The sequence below is a fragment of the Lepus europaeus genome, chromosome 7 (assembly GCF_033115175.1).
Source record: "Lepus europaeus isolate LE1 chromosome 7, mLepTim1.pri, whole genome shotgun sequence".
NCBI classification, from domain to species: Eukaryota; Metazoa; Chordata; class Mammalia; order Lagomorpha; family Leporidae; genus Lepus; species Lepus europaeus.
The window spans coordinates 65,117,765-65,138,463 of NC_084833.1; the positions used below are offsets into that span (position 1 = coordinate 65,117,765).

The 20,699-nt window shown below is 42.4% G+C and overlaps 1 protein-coding gene across 3 annotated transcripts in view; it reads left to right on the forward strand.

Moving 5' to 3' along the window:
• Window positions 1-20,699, forward strand: part of UVRAG (UV radiation resistance associated) — a 322,825-nt gene that overhangs the window by 12,315 nt on the left and 289,811 nt on the right. For all 3 annotated transcript variants that reach the window (XM_062196734.1, XM_062196732.1, XM_062196733.1), the window contains exon 2: window positions 18,963-19,080. In XM_062196734.1, the coding sequence (XP_062052718.1) occupies window positions 18,963-19,080 (118 nt within the window). The remainder of the gene's footprint in view (window positions 1-18,962; window positions 19,081-20,699) is intronic.

Genomic DNA, 20,699 nt, shown 5'->3' on the forward strand with positions numbered 1-20,699 from the left:
TAGAGCAAGGCCTTGGAATGCCCCTCTAAGAGTTTGAGTGATCGTCTTCCGGCTTTGTCTCTGGTATTTACCAGGCCTATCTTTTTAAAACTATTCTACTTAACAACTCCTGATTCTCTGCCTCTTTGTTTCTGAAACAGTAACTGTCTGGGTTTTTTGATGGCAGGAATTTTATTCTGTGTTAATATTTGATGCTAATTGCCATAGACTCTCTGGTTAGTAGTGTTGTTCCTGGGCATTGTACGCACTCGTTCTTTGTGGAAACTCTAGTAAATTGTGCTTATTGATTAAGAGGCTGAGGTGGTGGCAGGTCTGTTGGTGCCACAGGTTAAGCCACAGCTTGAGATGCCCACATCCCATATCCGAGGCCCTAATTTGAGTCCCAGTTCTTCTGCTTCCCGTCTTGAGATAGCACATGATGGCCCAGGTGCTTGGATCCAAGCTATCCATGTGAAAGGCCCTGAAGGGGTTCTTGGTGCCTGGCTTTAGCCGGGCCTAACCCTGGCTGTATTGTGGGCATTTGGGGAGTGGAACAGTGGATGAAAGAGCTCTCTCTTCTCCGTGTGTCTTTGCCTTTCAAATAACCAAATAAATCTTAAGAAAGGGAGGAGGGCATGATATTGTTGTGTAGCAGGTGAAGTGGATGCTGCAACACCTGCATCCCTTTTGGGTGTGGGTCAAGATCCGGCTGCTCCACTTCTGATCTGGCTCCCTGCCAATGCACCTGGGAAAGCAGCAGAAGATGGCCCAAGTGCTTGGTCCCCTGCACCCATCTGGGAGACGTGGAAAAAGCTCCTGGTTCCTGGCTTTGGCCTGGTGCAGCCCTGGCCATTGGGGCCATTTGGGGAGTGAACCAGTGGATGAAGATCTCTCTCCTTCTTTCTCTCCCTCTGTCTCTCTCTGTAACTCTGACTTTCAAATAAAAAAAATCTTAAAAAATATTAAAAATTGTGTGCCATCACAGATAGCAGAGGAAAGGCCACACTGTCCTCCCCAGGAGGTGACTCATCTCCCTGTCCAGTGTACCTGCTACTGTCCATTAGTCATTTAGTAGCTGTTTAGGTTATCAGGGTGATTGTTGTGGTGTTGGTACGTTGTTATATTAAAAAAAAAGAGTCTAAGGCAGTTTTAAAATTGAGCATTAAAACCCAGTACTTAGGAGTTTCACTTGTTGATTGATTTATTGAAATATCTGGCGGTTTTTCTTACCATGGTGTTCAGAATGTCCCAAGAGATGCGGTCAGATAGTTTTTAGAAAATAAGGAGAAACATCAGGAAGTCGTTCATGAAACTTGCAGCGCCGGCCCACTTTTGGCTTTCTTTAGTAGACTCCTGGGTAAGAAGAAAAGGAAGATATAAAAGTGAAAATGGGAATGAGAATTGTAGCTGTTTTTCCTCAGAAAGACTTCGTGATCTTTAACAAGGCTATGCTTTTTGTGGCTAAGGGTTTAAATCTGAACTCTTAAGTAATTCATATGTTCCTGTCAGGCTGTGTTAAAACTTTATCTGAGTATGTAGTAGAAAAAACTGAGTCAGCCACTAATTTTGTAGATGCATAGAGAGGACCTTTTTTGAACTGTTAGGCACAGGATTTGAAATTTCAAAACCGTGTGCTTTGTTTCCGCCCATCTACTTATGTCTTTCAGAGGATATGAATGATTTCCTTCCTTAATTCCAGCCATTCTTTGTATGAGCACTAATTCATGAAACTCAACTTTTTTTAAAAAAAAAGAAAATGAAAACGGCCTATTTAGCAATATGAAAAAACATTTTAAACTTTGTCTTCCCTGATGAACAGAGGAATGTCCTGGAGAAAATGAGTATTGCCTTCATCCACTGAAATGTTAATATCTAGAAAATTGTTAGAATTGTTAATATCTAGAGGAAACTTTTCTAGTTTTTCCTTCAGCAAGTAGCTCATAAAGCAAAATGGACAGGTGGACTGTGGGGTGATCGAGGTCTAGAATACTTTACAGGGCCACACCCACGATAGACTGGAGATAAAGTGGCAATGGGCAAGGTCCCTTTTCTCGGGGACCTCACTTTCTAGCAGGTGAGAGACATGGCTGAATAGGCCATTTTTCAGTTCCTGCAGGTCCTGTGGTTTTGTAGCAGCTGTTGAGTTCTGCTGTTGTAGTGTGGCACCGTCTGTATACAGATGAGTGTGGCTGTATTCCAGTAAAACTTTATTGATGTCAATTTGTCAATCACCAAAAATTTAAATATATTAGTTGGCTTTATTTGCGATTCTAGAAATGGGCAACCGGCCAGTCCATAAAAGTGAGTTCAATGTTCCAGTTGGCTGAGCAGAGGAGAGTAGGCTTGCAGACAGAAAAGGGCTGAAGAAAGCAAAAACAAAGAACAAATGGAGATTGGCTGCTTCAAAGGGGTTTTGGTCCTTTCAAAGGGAGATGGGTTATTTCACAGTTAATTTCCTTGTAATGTGAGGACAGTGAAACAGTAGTAGAAAAGCAACTGATTGGTTACTTTAGGTTGTTTTTTTGTTAGGATTAAAGCAGAGGCCAGTTTCATTTTCATGCCAATTGAAACTGGCTCTTTTGGGAAATTTGGTATGTCTTTCCTGATTTCTCAGGTGGGATAACAACTTGGTTTTGGTACTGTACAGCTAACATGAGTGACTCCATTTTGATTTTTTTTTTAATAGTACAGTAGTCAAGAAATGTTTAGGGGCCAGTGCCGCGGCTCAATAGGCTAATCCTCCACCTGCGGCGCCGGCACACTGGGTTCTAGTCCCGGTCGGGGCACTGGATTCTGTCCCGGTTGCCCCTCTTCCAGGCCAGCTCTCTGCTGTGGCCAGGGAGTGCAGTGGAGGATGGCCCAAGTGCTTGGGCCCTGCACCCCATGGGAGACCAGGAGAAGCACCTGGCTCCTGCCTTCGGATCAGCGCAGTGTGCCGGCCGCAGTGGCCATTGGAGGGTGAACCAACGGCAAAAAGGAAGACCTTTCTCTCTCTCTCTCTCACTGTCTACTCTGCCTGTCAAAAATAAATAAATAAATAAATAAATGAAATAGAACTAGAAGAAGTAATGTTTAGAACCTGACATCTTGTGTTCAGTTTCTGGTCCCACCATTTCTTAGGTCGGCGATCTGGAACTTACTTAAACTCCCTATGCTTCAGAGAGAGGCCCAGGAAAAATGGGCCCCATAATAGCCTATCCTGTAGCGTTGTTAAGAGGATTGGATGAGTAATGGATTTGCTTAATACTTGGTACTCAAGTAATGTTGTCCTGTCATCACTACTACTACCTCATTAGTAGTCTTGGCACAGAAGAGTAAATGATCATCTTGATTTGGGTAGTGGGTAGGGCAAGAGGTCAGGAAGCACCCTCCAAAGTAGAAATTGTAGAGCTGGGTCATGAAGAATGACTTGGTGTGTGTATTTAATTGTACGGGTTCATTTTAGTACAACTTTGTTATTCCCTGCCATATTTTCCTGCATTCGAGATTCATTGTTTATGGGACTGCTTGGTGGCGTAGTAGCTTAAGCAGCTTGCAACACCTGCATCCCATATCGCTATGTTGGTTCAGTTCCTTGTTGTTATGCTTCTGATCTGGCTTCCTACTAATGCACCTGAGAAGGCAGTGGAAGATTGCCCAAGCACTAGGCACTTGCCACCCATTTGTGAGACCAGTCTGGAATTCCTGACTTCTGGCTTTGACCTGGCCCAGTCCCGGCTATGGTGGCCATTTGGGGAGTGAACCAATGAATGGACAATTGATTGATAGGTCTCTTTCTTTCCGCCTCCCTCTCCCTCTCTGCGTCACTCTGCTTTTCAAATAAATAAATCTTTTTTTTTTTTTAAAGGTTCATGGTTTGTTGTCACACATTATTCCAGAAATATCCTTTAATATTATTCTTGAGCAAGTTTTCCACCCTTTACTTTTTATCTGTTGCCACCCTGTCTTGTGCTTTTAGTAGCTAACCTATTTAAGCTCATTCTCAGAGTATTTTTAGCTCCAGTAGTTTGAATGCTCCTCTGCCCCCATCCCCTAGAATAAGTGAGAAAACCAAGACTCAGAAAAGAATAGGGCAGAGGCCTGGAGTTTGAACTCAGCTCTTCTGGCTTTAAAATTCAAAGCTCTTTTCCACTGCCTTAACTCTGTTTGCCCATTGGATTTGAAATACATTCTCCAATTTAATTTTTGCCTCTACCTTCACAACCCTTTGTAGCTCCAGGTAATGGGTAGATTGTGGAAGTGCATGAAAATCAACCAACAAAGGCTAAGGAAGCTTTTGGATGACTGATAGTAGTATCATTATTGAACTGTTAAATGTTCTAGCTTTGTGTTTGGTGTACTTTCCAGTTCCCCATTTACTACTCATTACAACTGTATGAGGTTGAAACTATTAGTTCCATTTCACAGATGAGTGTAGAAGCTTAGAGAGGTTAAATACATTCTCAAGAGAAATAGCAAAGCTGGAATTCAGACTCTATCTTGCTAAGTGTGTGCCACATCACAAAAAGTCTTTGGGATCACTGAAATAAATAGCTCACAATTAGATTTTTTTTTTTTTAAGATTTATTTATTTACTTTAAAGTCCGAGTTACACAGAGAGAGAAGGAGAGGCAGAGAGAGATCTTCCATCCGCTGGTTCACACCCAAATTGGCCGCAATGGCCGGAGCTGAGCTGAGAGCCTCTTCCGGGTCTCCCACATGGGTACAAGGGTCCAAGGACTTGGGCCATCTCGTGCTGCTTTCCCAGGCCACAGCAGAGAGCTGGATTGGAAGTGGAGCAGCTGGGACTTGAACTGGCGCCTATATGGGATGCCAGCACTGCTGGTGGTGGCTTTACCCACTGTGCCACAGTACCAGCCCTACAATTGGATTTTCAACCGAAGTTCTCTCCTTTTGTATTTTCAGGTAGATTTAGTCCAACTTAGTTTGTACAGGAGAATCTTTAGAAGGGTTTGCCTTCATGCTGTAGCATGCAGGCTGTTGTACAGGAGTTAGGCTTCATGCCGTGAGTGCTACATTCTGTCTGTTCAATTATCCCTGTTGGAGCTAAGCATCTGTAACAGTCTTCCCATATTATTTGCTCTTCAAAAAGTCAATACTTGGGGCCAGTGCCGTGGCATATTTGGTTAAGCCTCCTCCTGCAGTGCTGGCATCCTATATGGGTTCTGGTTCCTGCTCCCCTTCTGATCCAGCTCCCCGCTGGTGGCCTGGGAAAGCAGTAGAAGATGGCCCAAGTGCTTGGGCCTCTGCACCCATGTGGGAGATGCAGAAAAAGTTCCTGGCTCCTGACTTGGGATTGGCCCAGCTCCGACCGTTGCAGCCATTCGGGGAGTGAACCAGTGGGTGGAAGTCTGTAACTCTGCCTCTCAAATAAATAATAAAATATTACTTAGTAATAGCTTTCTAGTCTTGTGGGTTTCAATTACAGCTTTTACCTGAAATCAACACATTAAACTTTAATGCTTTTTAATGATTTGCCCCTTCTTAAGGAATTTCATAGAGCTTGCTATTTGAAAACGAGCTCTTGTTTGCAAGAGGAAGTTGAAGGGCAGACATTTGGCCTGGTAGTTTTGCTGCCAGTTGAGATGCCCATATGCAGTATTGGAGTGCTTGGGTTTGAGTCCCGGCTCCATCTCCTGATTCCAGCTTCCTGCTGATGTGCACCCTGGGTGGTGGTGGATCATGACTCAAGCGATTGGGTTCCTGTCACCCATGTGGAAGACCAAGGATGAATTTCTGGCTTCTGGCTTTAGATTGCCCCTGCCCAACCCTGGCTGTTGTAGGCCTTTGAACCTGTAGATGGAAGTTTTATCTTTGTTTCTGTCCTTCAAGCAAAGTAAAATAAATAAATAAAAATGAAAAAATAAGAGAAAGTTGATAGATGCACAAGAAGGAAGCTGTTTTTTTTTTTTTTTTTTTTTGACAGGCAGAGTGGATAGTGAGAGAGAGACAGAGAGAAGGAAGCTGGTTTTTAATAGTATAAACCATGATAGTTTTAGGGCAGTGATTGAAGGGTGTGGGAAAGAAGCAGATGCCAGGAGATACTGTGAAGGAAGAATGGATGGGTCTGGATGGATGATTTGAAATGGAACTGGGAACATGGGAGACCAGAAGAGCCAAGAAGTCTCAAAGATTGTGAAACAGGATGTCTTGGGAGCAAATACTTGGTGTACTTGGCCCAGGAGATAAGGCCTGGGTCCAAATCTTGATTTTGCTACGTATTAACAGGGTGAACATGGGTAAGTCATTTTTACTTAGGCCTTCAGTTTTACTGTCTGAAAAATGTGTGAGATGGCTGGGCTCATTCACACGTGCATGTGAACTACCTGGGGATCTTGTTAAAGCGCAGATTCTGACTGAGTCGGTCAGAGGTGGGACTTGCCAGTGAATTCCCTGGCGATGCAGGGTAGCAAAGGGTCCTTTCCAGTCCCGCAGGCCTGGAATTCTATTTATTGAGCGTCTCTGCTTCGGGTCTGTTACACTCTTGTGACTTTGTCACCTCTACTTACATAGATCAGTTCTCCTCCTCCTCCTCCTCCTGCTCCTCCTCCTCCTCCTCCTTCTTCTTTTTTTTTTTTTTTTTGTAAGGGAAAGATTTTATTGGGGGAAACCTGACAGACTGGAGGGAAGGGGCGAAGAAGGAAAAGAGGGAGAAGGAGAGCATAAGAGAGAGAGAGAGAGTGTAATAAATCAATTCTAAATCTGCCTCTTCACGTTTAGAAGTGCCTAAATCAATTCATCATTTCCATTGATAACCACATCCTTCTCTCAGTATCCCCATTTTTGTATGACTTTATGTTTATAAAGTACTTTATAGTTTTCCAGAGAGCTTTTATATCCATTATTTCATCTGGTTCTTACAGTAACTCTGTCTGCTTCTGTAATGGGTACCACATACACCTGTGTTTAAAGGTTGGTTGCCATATCTCTGTTCTTTTAAAATGTAAATTTAATTCTGTTTTTAAAAATAGTTCATATATTCATAGGACTCACAATTCAAAAGGTAGATAAGAGAGTACAGTGAACAGTCACTATACTATTCTGTGGCCTGTATACCTACTCTGTCTCCCTGGGGCAGCCAGTGTTAACCTGGCAGTTTGGTTTGTGCCTTTCCAATAGCTACATGATTGTATTCTTTTTCCTCTGTGAAACACAATGATACCATTCTAAACACTCTGATTATATAAACTGTATTTTTTTTTAAACTAATAGCATATCTTGGAGATTGTGCCATGTCAGTATATGGCCATGTGCTATTTCCTACAAGATATACTGTAATTTAGCCAGCCCTCTGTTGATGGACATTACATTATTTCCAGTTTTTCACTAATATAAGCAATATTGTCTTACATAGATTGCATATCTGTGAGTATATTTTTAGCACATAAGCAGAAGTGGCATTGCTGCATCTAAGAATATGTCCACTTGTAATTTTGGTAAATATTGCCAGCTTGCTGTCCACACAGGTTGTCCCGGTTACACTCCTGTCAGCAGAGTCCCATTTTTTGCTACTGCCTCATCTCGGAATACGTTATCAGATTTTGTGGTCTATGCCAACTTTACTATAATTTTAGTTTGCATTTCTGAGTAAAGTTGAGGATCTTTTTATGTTTAAGAACTCGTTGTATTTCCTTTTGTATGAATTATCTGTCAGTATTCTTTGCCTTTTTTTCTTCTGTTGGGTCATTCGAGTTTTTCTTATTGATTTCTACAAATTCTTTGTTTTAGTGAAAATTGCTTTTATTACCTGAATTAAAATTGTTTCCTTAGATTATTTTTTCCTTTGAATTTGCATGTGGAAGTTTGACATGCATAATTTTATTGTGTTTTATTTTATTTTTTATGTTTTAAAGGATTTATTTATTTATTAGAAAAGCAGTTACAGAGAGAGAGAGACAGACAGAGAGATCTTCCATCTGCTGGTTTACTCATCAGATGGCCACAATGCCTGGGACTGGGCCAATCTGAAAGCTAGGAGTCTGGAACTCCATCTAGGTCTCCCATGTGGGTAGCAGGGGTCCATCTTCTGCTGCTTTCCAGGGATATTAGCAGGGAGCTGGATCGGAAGTGGAACAGCCAGGACTTGAACTGGCGCTCTGATATGGGATGCCAGCATCGCAGGAGTAGCCCAACTCACTATGCCACACCACCAGCCCCTTATTATCTTTTTTTTTTTTTTTTACCATACATGATTTGAAAACATTTTGTATAGTATTTTGTTTTGATAGTTTCTGAGTTTTGTAGTGTTCTTAGACTTTATAAACCATTTCATCATGATTTCTTTATGTTTAAATATTTTTAAACCATCTGGAATGTGACATAAGTAGGTATGGGGTGTGTATACATATGTGTGTCCTGATGAATACTCTTGCTCTCTTATTGGTCTTCTCTTCCTCTTTTCAGCCACATCCAGTATCTGATCAGTCACCTGCCAACTCAGTTTTTGTTTAGGCTCTTATGTGATCTGATACTTTCTTTCTGACTCATTGCTATTACTTTAAAACTTTTGTATTGTGGAAATTTCATATACACTGAAATATATATCAGTGTATATTGGTCAGAATAGTAATGCATATTGAAATGTATATATATTACATGTATATACGGGGGGGAGAGATTAAGAGAGGGATGTAACAGACCACAGATACCTATTACCAGCTTTGATAACTGTTACCTCGAGGTGGATCTTGTTTAATCTGTGTGCCTGCTACTTGTCCTCTCTCCCTCTACCAAGTTGTTTTGAAGCAAATACAGGCATGATATTATTCTTGATGCTTGGACAACTGACAACTGCTGTTTGTCTTCCAATTTAAAAAATAAATTAAAAAATTTTTGTTAATTGAAAGAGAGAAGGACTGGGTCCAGGCTGAAACCAGGTGCCTAAAACTCAAGCTTAGTCTCCCATGTGGGTGACAGAAACTTGCTCCTGAAGCCATCGCTGCTGTCTCCAGGGTACACATTAATAGGAGGCTGGAACTGGAAGAAGAGCAAGGCCTTGAACCCAGGCACTCCGATGTGGGCCTCCCAGTGACCTCTTAACCCCTGAACCTAGCGTCTGCCTTTGTGTGTGTCTTCTCAGGTCACCCTGTGTATCCCTGTGTCTTTCTTCCTTGGACTTACGCTTCTAAATACTGCGTAAAAGTTTACATCAAATTTTCCCTTTTCCTGTGCAATAAACTGCATTTCTTTAGTAAGATTACACACATTGGAGCAAGTTGTTGGGCTGGCAGTGAAGATGCCCGCGCCGCACACCGGGGTACCCAGGTTCAGTTCCCGGCTGTGGCTGCTCACCCAAGCTTTCTGGCAAGGCAGATCCTGGAATGCTGCAGTGATGCCTCAGGTAACTGGGTTCCTGCCACCTGTGTCCAAGACTGGTGTCGTGTTCCCTGCTGTGTGGGCATCTGGGGAGTGAACCACGGGATGAGAGCTCTTTTTCTCATCTTTCTGTTTTCCTGTCTCTGTCTTCTCTCTCTGATTTCAAATTAAAAAAAAAAAGGGGGGGTGGGCAGGGAGATCCCATACTCTGTAATTAGGGAATACTGTGTTGTATTCCCACAGTTCCTAAGCATAGTCTGTGAAGGAAATACCAACAAGAAAAAATAGAAGAAAGGAACGAGAGGGGGACAATGAGAGACACACAGAGGGCAGCGCTGGATTTGTTATTGCAAAGGATTGTTGTTGTTGTTTTTTTTTTTTTTTTTTTCCTTAGAGTCAGCTTACCTTGAGGAAAAGGAGGATCTCCCACCAAGATTGAAGTAAATGGGGTAGAGATAGGAAACCCAGAGCCACAAGTTTAAGAACTGTACAAAGTTCAGAGATGTATTTTGTCTTTTCCATGTCTTTTTTTGTAGTACTTAGTAAATGCATTAAATTCTTGGACTAACTTGAACTTGGGAAAGAGCAGAGAGAAGGGTAAAATAAAGGCTTTAGTTGCAAGGTTGTGTAGTTTGTGCCAGTGACAGCTCTCAATTAGGACCAAGCCCTAAGAAAGGGATTCCTGAGAGATTAGGGTTGTTGGGTTATTTAAATCTGTACCGTTGTTGGTACTGTTTGCTTATAGCTAATAATAACAGGACTCTAATTCTAAAGCATTGTGTGTGCTTTCAAAACTTTCCAGGGACCAGTGCTTGTGGTGCAGTGGGTGAAGCTGTCTCTTGTGACTCTGGCATCTCATATTAAAGCGCTGGTTCAAGTCCTGGCTGCCCCACTTCTGATCCAGCTTCCTGCTAATGCACGTGAGAAGGCAGGGGATGATGGCCCAGGTGTTTGAGCCCCTGCCACCCACATGGGAGACCTGGCCCAGACCTGGCTGTTGTAGCCATTTAGGGAGTGAACCAGTGGATAGATGATCTCTCTGTCTCTCCCTCTTTGTCACTTTGCCTTTCAAAATAAATCAACAAGTCTTTGAAAAGCAAGAAACTTCCACAGTGAGTCTTTCAGGTAGCATTAAAGGATTAGGAAGCAGTAGGTGACTGGGAGTGCTGTAATATAGAAGGGAATTAGGACTGAGTTGAGTTTTTTTTAAAAGATTTATCTATTTATTTGAAAGAGTTATACAGAAAGAGAAGGAGAGGCAGAGAGAAAGAGAGGTCTTCTGTCTGAGACAGGAGCTTCTTCCCAGTCTCTCACATGGGTACAGGGCTCCAAGGACCTGGGCCATCTTTTACTGCTTTCCCAGGCCATAGCAGAGAGTTGGATCGGAAGTGGAACAGCCAAGACATGAACCAGTGTTCATATGGGATGCTGGCACTGCAGGCAGCGGCTTTACCCTCTATGCCACAGCACCGGCCCCAGCCAACTTGAATTTATCAGGTTTAAATTCTTTATTTGATAATTCAGTATCTTTACTTTCTATAGAAAACTAGTTTTCCTCTAAGTTTGCTTTTGTTGTTCCCCAAAAAGTTAAAGCAAACTTAAAGTCATCTGAATTTACCTGAGACAATCCAGGCCTTAACTCTTTTTCTTTTTTTTAAAGATTTATTTATTTATTTGAAAATCAGAGTCACACAGAGAGAGAAGGAGAGGCAGAGAGAAAGAGAGGTCTTCCACCCGCTGGTTCACTCCCCAATTGGCTGCAATGGCCGGAGCTGTGCAGATCCAAAGCCAGGAGCCAGGAGCTTCTTCGGGGTCTCCCATGTAGGTGCAGGGGCCCAAGGACTTGGGCCATCTTATACCTCTTTCCTAGGCCATAGCAGAGAGCTGGATTGGAAATGGAGCAGCTTGGACTTGAACCTGCACCCATGTGGGTTGTTGGCCCTGCAGGCAGTGGCTTTACCTGCTATGCCACAGCACTGGTCCCTAGGCCTTAATTCTTGCCTGTCATTGAGACTGCCCCCATTTATTGGAAATAAATGCCTGAAATTAAAAACAAAAGAACCCTGGAGTCTAGAGTAGGAATGAGAAAAGGTATCCAGTACAAATTTGACTACATTTCCAAAGCAAATACTATTTTAAAATTTATCTCATAACATCTGTGGTTATCTGTATCAGGGCTCAGCAAACAAGGACTAACAGTGGTTTTTTGTTTTTTTCTTTAAACAACCAATGAGCTAAGGATTGTTTTTACATTGATAAAGGATTCTAATCAAAGTAAAAAAGAAAAATATGCAGACGGACTGGATATCCCTGAACAGTGTAAAATATTTACTCTCTGACCCTTTGAACTTCACCAGCTCCTGATCTGCATCACTCAGGGTATATGGTGGTACGTTTTTTATGTGAACATTTAACATTTCTTGCTCTTTTGTTTATTTTTCTTACATTTTAATAGCTGTTAAAACATACTTACATGGTTTTTCCTTTTTTGAATGTACTACAATTTCAGAGTGGTTATGCAGGTTTTGCTTTTACAGCAGTGTGGGAAAAAACAAATTTGCACACATTTGTCTGACTTGTGGGGTTGCTTGGTTAAATATTTTGTGCATTTAGAAATCCGGTAATTGTCGCTAAATTGCCCTTGCTCCAAATTAGACCAGTTTGTATGTTTCCCGATATTATTTACTGTACTTGTATCAACCCTCAGAGATGAAAATACAGTAGTTTGTTTAATCAGGTAGATCTCTTCAGTTATCTATTGCTGTCAAGTAGAAAATGTAGTGACTTAAAGCGACATTTTTTTTTTTTTTTTTTGGACAGGCAGAGTGGACAGTGAGAGAGAGACAGAAAGAAAGGTCTTCCTTTTGCCGTTGGTTCACCCTCCAATGGCCGCTACTGCCGGCGCACCGCGCTGATCTGAACCAGGAGCCAGGTGCTTCTCCTGGTCTCCCATGGGGTGCAGGGTCCAAGCACTTGGGCCATCCTCCACTGCACTCCTGGGCTACAGCAGAGAGCTGGCCTGGAAGAGGAGCAACCGGGACAGAATCCGGCGCCCCGACCGGGACTAGAATCCAGTGTGCCTGCGCCGCAGGCGGAGGATTAGCTTATTGAGCTTTGGCTATTTTGTTTATGAATCTGCAGTTTGGATGGAAACAACTTGTTGCTGCTTGCCATGATGTCATTTCGGGAGGCTCAGGGGCTCAAGACATGGTCACTTACAGATCTAGAGATCTGCTGGAACCGCCTGGGGCTGTGGAGAACACCTGTGAGGCTCTTCCTGCGTCCCTTACCAGGGAGTCACGGGTCCAGGAAGAGCATCCTGAGGAGCAGGGAGAAGCCACAGCACCTGCATGATTTAGCCTTGAAGTCACATAGTGTCATTTCTGCTGGAGTCACCCTTAAATGTGACTTCTTCTTACTGGCAAAGGGGAAACATCACAGTGTAACGGAGCACGTGAGATGGGATGAATTGGTGCTACCATGTTTGGAAATGACAGTCTGCCCCAAGACAGCATGTTTGTTTTAATGTGCGTGTCTTTACTTATGGTTGTACTTATACATATCTTCATGCATTCACTGATTATTTCCATTTCTTTTGCTGTGGCCTGCCTTTTCATATATTTTGCCCCTTTTCTACTGGATGGTAGGTTATTGGCTATTGTTTGTGTTATTAATTTGTAATGACTCTCGGAGATAAAGCAAATTTAGACTCAAATTTAGACTTGCCAATGCCATGGGAGTTGTAAAAGTTGTTTGGTTGTATGTGGGGGTGGTTTCGTTTGGTGATTGTGGGAATGTGTGGAGAAATTATGTTTGAGAACCGTAGTACTTTTTTTTTTAAATATTTACTTATTTTACTTGAAAATCACAATTACACAGAGAGAGGAGAGGCAGAGAGAGAGAGAGAGAGAGAGAGAGTTCTTCCATCCTCTGGTTCACCCCCCCCCCCCCCCCTCGATGGCCACGATGGCTGGAGCTGTGCCTATCCGAAGTCAGGAGCCAGGAACTTCTTCTGGGTCTCCCACATGGGTGCAGGGTCCCAAGGATTTGGATCATCTTCTACTGCTTTCCCAGGCCATAGCAGAGAGCTGGATTGGAAGTGGAGCAGCTGAGTCTTGAACCAGTGGCCATATGGGATGGCAGCACTGCAGGTGGAGGCTTTACCCGCTACGCCACAGTGCCAGTACTTTGGTTTTTAAGCAAGGGGAAGAAGGATGCGTGGGGACCATTTCCTTTTTCTTTCAGCCATTAGCCTCCCCATCACTCTCCAGCAGTGAGGAGGAGATCAAGGACACTCCAGTTCTCAAAAGCCAGAACATTTTAGATATCCGCAAGGGCAAGCAGAGCATGGTGGGGTGGATAATAGAACCACAGAGGCGTATATAATTCAGCACTGAAGCTTGCTTTGGGTTTCTTTTAGTTCTAAAGTGTGATCTGACTAATTTTTAAGCCTTGCTGTCCTCCATACTGAGGGTCAGAATTCTATCAACAAAAAGAGATTGGCCCAACAGTTATGATCATTTTCTAAAATATGGGGATGTTTAACAAAATGAAACATTATTTATACCTCTCCACTAAATTGAAAGTTACTCTTCATCTACTGTCCTGATATGGATAAATTCTTAATAATAGGTAAGTCCTCTCTATGTTTATCATTTTTGACAGCTGTACAGGGATGGGCTGATGCTTGTCATTATGGTACTCATTTTAGGTATGGTTTGATCCAGAGACTTAAATAGTAATAGCACTTGAACCCCACATCTCCTGACTCTGCTCTCTTTCTTGTTGGTGTCATTGCGCCTTCATTGTGATGGACAGATGGTGGCCATTATCTCTAACCCTATGTCCTTCCAGGTTCAGGGCCTGTGGGGGATGTGGGCAGAGAACTCTCAGTAGCTTAATATAATTTCTGAGATTTTCATTGGCCATAAGTGGATAATATGTTGTGGTCTGGGCAGTGGAAGTGTGCTGATTGGCCCAATCTGAATCCCATGGTCACTACTGATGCTGGACGTGGAGATAACTCCACAGGACTGTTCGTGGAGGAAGTGGTTCTTTAAAGGAAATTCTGAGGGCGTGTGTGTTCATTTGTTTGTTTTAACAAAAAAGATGCTGGGCAGGCTGAAACAAATAGAAAAACAAATTCTTATCAACTACAGTTAAGTTTTAAACCAGTTTTCTTAGGAAATTGGTGGTATTAACAAGAAAACTAGCTACTTTAGTTTCTTTAGAAGCATTGATTTACAATCATACTAATGAATGACTTTTTTTTTTTTTACTAAAGCAGATGTTCTGAATTTCTATGTATGTGACATAAGTTTTGTGTTCAGATTTATATTTGAAAGATATGTGAAAAGATGAGGGGTTAGGATCATTCTGCCCTTTTGCCCACTGGCAACATTTTGGGTAGTCATTCTCTAATTATACATCTCCCAAATAAAATCTGAATAGGTTTTAATTTTATATGTTAGTGAATGTTTTTAACCTCTATATAAAATGTTTTATATAGTGTTTCAAAAATATTTTAGTCATGTTAATTCAAACTTAAATTTCAAAATCTCTTCAGCTTTGGAGATGAATGTTATTAAAACACAACTCAGGCTGCCAAAATCTACTACAGTAGAATGATGCACACAGAGCATTTTTAACTGGGAAAGCATAAAGTTGAGCATTTGAGAAAGTATAAGGAGGTTCCAGGTAGAGAAGATTGACTGGAATGTTAACTTAAAGAATAATTACAAAGATTCTATCAATTTTCTTTTCTTTTTCTTTTTTTGACAGGCAGAGTGGACAGTGAGAGAGAGAGAGAGAGACAGAGAGAAAGGTCTTCTTTTTCCATTGGTTCACCCTCCAATGGCCGCCGTGGCCGGCGTGCTGCGGCTGGCGCACCACGCTGATCTGAAGGCAGGAGCCAGGTGCTTCTCCTGGTCTCCCATGTGGGTGCAGGGCCCAAGCACTTGGGCCATCCTCCACTGCACTCCCGGGCCACAGCAGAGAGCTAGCCTGGAAGAGGGGCAACTGGGACAGAATCCGGCGCCCCGACCGGGACTAGAACCCGGTGTGCCAGCGCCGCAGGTAGAGGATTAGCCTATTGAGCCACGGTGCTGGCCAAAAGATTTTATTTATTTATTTAAGAGGTAGAGTTACAGACAGAGGGAGAGACAGAGAAAGAGGTCTTCCTTCCGCTCATTTACTCCCCAAATGGCCACAACAGCCAGACTGTGCTGATCCAAAGCCAGGAGCCAGGAGCTTCTTCTGGGTTCCCAAGTGGGTTCAGAGGCCCTAGGACTTGGGCCATCTTGTACCTCTTTCCCAGGCCATAGCAGAGAGTTGGACTGGAAGAGGAGCAGCAGGGACTAGAACTGGTGCCCATATGGGATACTGACACCACTGGCAAAGGATTAGCCTACTGTGCCACAGTGTCGGCCCCAAGACTATAAATTTTAATTAATCAGAACATTTTTACTTCCCTGAGATATTGGAACCAATTAGATCATAAGATAGTTAGGTTTTAACTCATATAGGTGGACCATTTGAAGAGATGACCTGATTTTTTTTTTTTTTTAATTATTTTCTATTTATCTGAAAGGCAGAGTTAGAGAAACAGAGAGAGAGAGAGAGAGAGAAAGAGAGAGAGAGAGGGAGGGAGGGAGGGAGAGAGGTCTTCCATCCACTGGTTCACTCCCCAAATGGCTACAATGGCCAGGGCTGGGCCAGTCCAAAGCCAGGAGTTCAGAGCCTCCTTGGGTATCCCATGTGGGTGCAGGCGCCCAAGGACCTGGGCTATCTTCTGCTGGCTTCCCAAGAGCATTAGCAGGGAGTTGGATCAGAAGGGGAGCAGCCAGGTCTTGAACTGGCACCCATTTGGGCAGAGGCTTAACCTATGTCACAATGCCAGCCCCAATGACCTGGTATTTAATTCTACATAAAGGAGGTAAACAAAAAAATCTTATGCTAGATAGTGCTCCTAGACCATGAAGTATTTTTATGTGGGTCCTGAGGATTTGTGCTAGTCCTGAGGCACTGCTGAGACTTGCCCCAAGTTCACTTTTCAGGTCAGTTCATAGGTTTGAAATGTTCTGTGTTCTCCACTCTACTGGGTGAGCATCAGAATTTGGTAAGGATTCTACACTACTCAGGGTGCCTTGGAGGTGGTTGCCCTAACTTTCTACAGAATGCAGAGATTTCTGCTATAATATGATGCATCCATTATAGATTCAATCTCTGTCCAAGCCCTACATACTGTCAGTTGCATTATGATTGCATTTGTCATTCGCGAGTTGAAGGATAGGGCATTGCTGTGTCCTCTCTAGCAGTAGAAGAGTGGAAAGATCCAGTCATATCTATTAGGTATATATAGTGTATAGGTAAACATACCCATAGATATAGGTGTAGCCTTTTTGCTTTCTTTTCTTCCTTCTTTTGAAATATTCTCTCATTATTTACTGTTTTATTTCTTTGTTTACATTTGGTTACTTACAAATATTGGGATAAAGAAAAGAATTAATGATAATGAGGAATACGTAACCTCATAGGGTTATGAGACTTAAAGGATTGCATGTATAGAATGTTTAACACAGTGCATGACACATAGCAAGTATTCTGCTAGTATGGTAATGGTAATGATCTCTAATATAAGTCTTTTCCTGTTAGATTAATAGGGAAGATAACTGTAATTAACACAAGGATGAATGAAATAACTACCACAGTAGAGAGAGAAATAAAGTTCTTGTTTATGCTAATAAAGGAGCAACTAATTTCAGCTGGAGAATTGGAAGGGGGAATTTTTTCTCCTGAACTTTGAAGTGTGAATAGGATTCCTTATAGAAAAGGGAAAGGGGTAGTAGTCCAGATTGAGGGGTAGCATGAGCAAGACTGTGGAGCTAGGAAAGTGTGTGGTTGGATTCCGAGAACGTTCCGCAGTCCTGTGTGATCCAGGGCTGGGTATGTGGTACATCTGGTGGAAAGTAAGGGTGGGATATGGAGAAGTCAGCCTGCTGAGAGCTCTGAAAACAATAATGGGAAGTGTGCATTTTATTCTAGAGGCTTTGGGTAATATTTGTAGGTCTGAGCAGAGGAAGTAGTTATACTGCCAAACAGATATGCTTATTGTATACGGATAATTAGTGGCTCCTGTCAATTTAAAATTTGACTGAAAGGGCCAATGAAAAGTGTACAGTGAGCGAAAATGGTTGCTGTAGTCCAGGGTGTGCAGTAAAAACCATTGGCACTTGTGGAAGCATGAGTCTTTCAGAGTAAGCCTTAGGAAACTTTTGTAAATACATTTGGAGCTTTTCATACTTAAAGGATTAAACAAATTTATTAGACAATAGCCTTCTTTCTCGAAGAATCTTAATCTCTACCTTGGGAGAAGGATTGGGAACGTATGTGCATGGAAAAAAAGGATGGGGCCCTCTGGCTGCCTTCTCATGTGATTGAAGATAGACTTACCTCGGGAAAATGGGCTGGCTTTCGGCCTGAAGGGAGAGCTGTAAGCATATTTTAAAACTGAGCAGTTGGCTTCTATTTTTAAGTTTCTGAAGATAATTTTATGACACAGGGAACTGGCTTTTAGGGATGAATCTGATGTGTGCAGACTTTAGCATTGCCAATATTCCTTCTCTTTTTAAAAAGATTTCTTTATTTGAAGGGCAGAATGACAGAGGGAGAGAGAGATTTTCCATCTGCTGATTCACTCCCCAAATGTGCACAACAGCTGTGGCTAGTTGAGACCAAAGGCAAGAGCTGGGAACTCTGTCCAGGTTTTCTATATGGGTGGCAGCAATCCAAGTACTTGGTTCAGCATCTGCTGCCTCACAGGTGCATTAGCAGGAAACTGGATCAGAAGCAGAGCAGCTAGAACTCAAATTGGCACTCAGACATGGGATGTGGGCTTCCCAAGCTGTGACTTACCCTGATGTACCATAATGTATGCCTGAATAGTTTGTGTTTTTGATATGTGGTGATTTGATTAACCCTGAAGCTTTTCTTGTAATTTTTTTTCTGTTTCTGTGGAGCTTCTTGCATTTCTGCACTTATGACTCCAAATAATTCAAGCATCCTGGTTGGAGAAATTTTTAGGAAGGAGGCCTGGTTAGGAAATAGAGACTGGTTGATGACTGGTGAAGTGATAATTTAATTCGAGCTCATAACACTGTAGTTATTGGCTGGATGCAGTGACCAGTGAGTTACTCCTTTTATATTGTGGTGTTGGCCTCTTTTTCTGGTTGTATGGGTTATCTAGCACATAACTTAAACAAGCAGTGGGAGTGTATGTATGTAGTAACTGCTGGGATTTTGTTGGTATGAGATGGACTTTGCAGGTATCTTTTGGTGGCAAAAAGCAAATTGCTACTTAGTTTGTGTTTAAGGAGTACCATTACTGTCCCACAGGTATATAGTACTCATGTAACATTTCTACGTCTCAGAACTATTTCATTTCTGTTGTTGTTTCATGCCAAGAACAACCTGGTAAATAGATAGAACAGGTTTGATTCCATTCTGGTACAAAGTGGATGATGAGACCTAAATAAGAGACTGAGCTATAGTTTCTGACTCAACAAATAAATGGCTGGGATAACCATTTCATGTATGGACAATAGCTTTCTGAAAAAGCTTTCTTCTAGGAAGAATAAGGCTGAATGCTGTCTCCTTCTGTTACATTTTAGCGGCGTCTTCGACATCTTCGGAACATCGCTGCTCGGAACATTGTTAATAGAAACGGCCATCAGCTTCTTGATACCTACTTTACACTTCACTTGTGTAATACTGAAAAGATATATAAAGGTAAGGGGATCTGGGGGCTTGCTATCCACAGACTGTTGGTCTCATTTTAATTTTCCTGTAACATGAGTTATTCTCAGTGTTTCCTGCTATTACTGTTTATGGGAAAGCTAAATTGTCATGCTGTCCGAAAATATCTCATGAGCAGTTGTTATGTATGTTGAAGAAGCATGGCTATTGGATAGTTCTTTCAGATAACAGAACCTTGTGTTGATAAGTTTATCATTTCTTTATGAATGTTAACTGTTAATATTCCAGAAGCTAGCATTTTTTTTTTTTTTTTAAGATTTATTTGGAAGAGTTACACAGAGAGGTAGAGACAGAGAGAGGTCTTCCATCTGCTGGTTTACTCCCCAAGTGGCCGCAATGGCCAGGGCTAAGCCTGGCTGAAGCCAGGAACTAGTAGCTTCTTCCGCGTCTCCCATGTGGGTGGCAGGGGCACAAGTACCTGGGCCATCTTCCGCTGCCTTCCCAAATGGAGCAGCCAGTATTTGAATCTGCTCACCACAGCACGGGCTCCTGATTCATTCTTTTTCTTTTCTTTCTTTCTTTTTTTTTTTTCTTTTTTTTAGATTTATTTATTGATTTGAAAGGCAGAGAGGCAGAGGCAGAGGCAGCGAGAGAGAGAGAGAGAGAGAGAGAGAGATATTTTCCATTCACTGGTTGACTCCCAGGGCTGGGCCAGGCTGAAGCCAGGAGCTGGGAGCTTCATCTGAATCTCCCACACGGGTGCAGGGGCCCAAGGACTTGGGCCATCTTTTACTGCTTTCCCAGGCCATAGCAGAGAGCTGGATCGGAAGTGGAGTAGCTGGGACTTGAACTAATGCCCATATGGGATGTCAACCCTGCAGGCGGTGGCTTTACCCACTATGCCACAGTGCCAGCTCCTCATTCATTCTTAAACTTGGGATTTTTATAAAATCAAATTTGTTCTTCAGCCATAGTTGTGTTCTTACCCTTGAAATGAAGTGTCTTTCCTCCCCTGGGATGCCACTTAGAGTTCCTCCTCTGAAATATTTATGCTATCTGAGGAGTCTTCAAAAAGTTTGTGGAAAATGTTTATTATTAAAAAGCTATGCATGAATTTAAAATTATTTTGCACCAAAATAATTACCTTTTAATTTAAATTACCTTTTAATTCCATTTTCCATGCATTTTTTGAAATGTAATCCAATTTGGTGATCTCAATGAGGTTTCAGTAGTTTCAAATATTTTCCATTGAGCTTTCCTTGAACTCATATATCCAGTTGCCTATTCTACATCTTCTTCTGGAGTTTTGATAGTTTTTATTTATTTGTTTATTTGAAAAGTAGAGAGGGGACCTGGAGGGGGAGAGAAAGGGAGATAATTTCTTTCAGCTGCTTCACTCTCCAACCAAAGCCAGGAGCCAGGAACTCAAACCAGGTCTCCCACGTGGGTGGCAGAGATCCAGCCACTTGAACCATCAGCAGCTGCCTCCCAGGGTCTGCATTATCAGGAAGCTGGAAGCAGGTGCCGAGCGGAGACTTGAACTCAGGTGCTGTGATCTGAGCTGTGGGTATCCCGAGTGGCGTCTTAACTGCTGTACCATGCATCCAGCCCTGATAATTTAATCTCCCGATGTTCAAAGTGCAGTTTCTGAT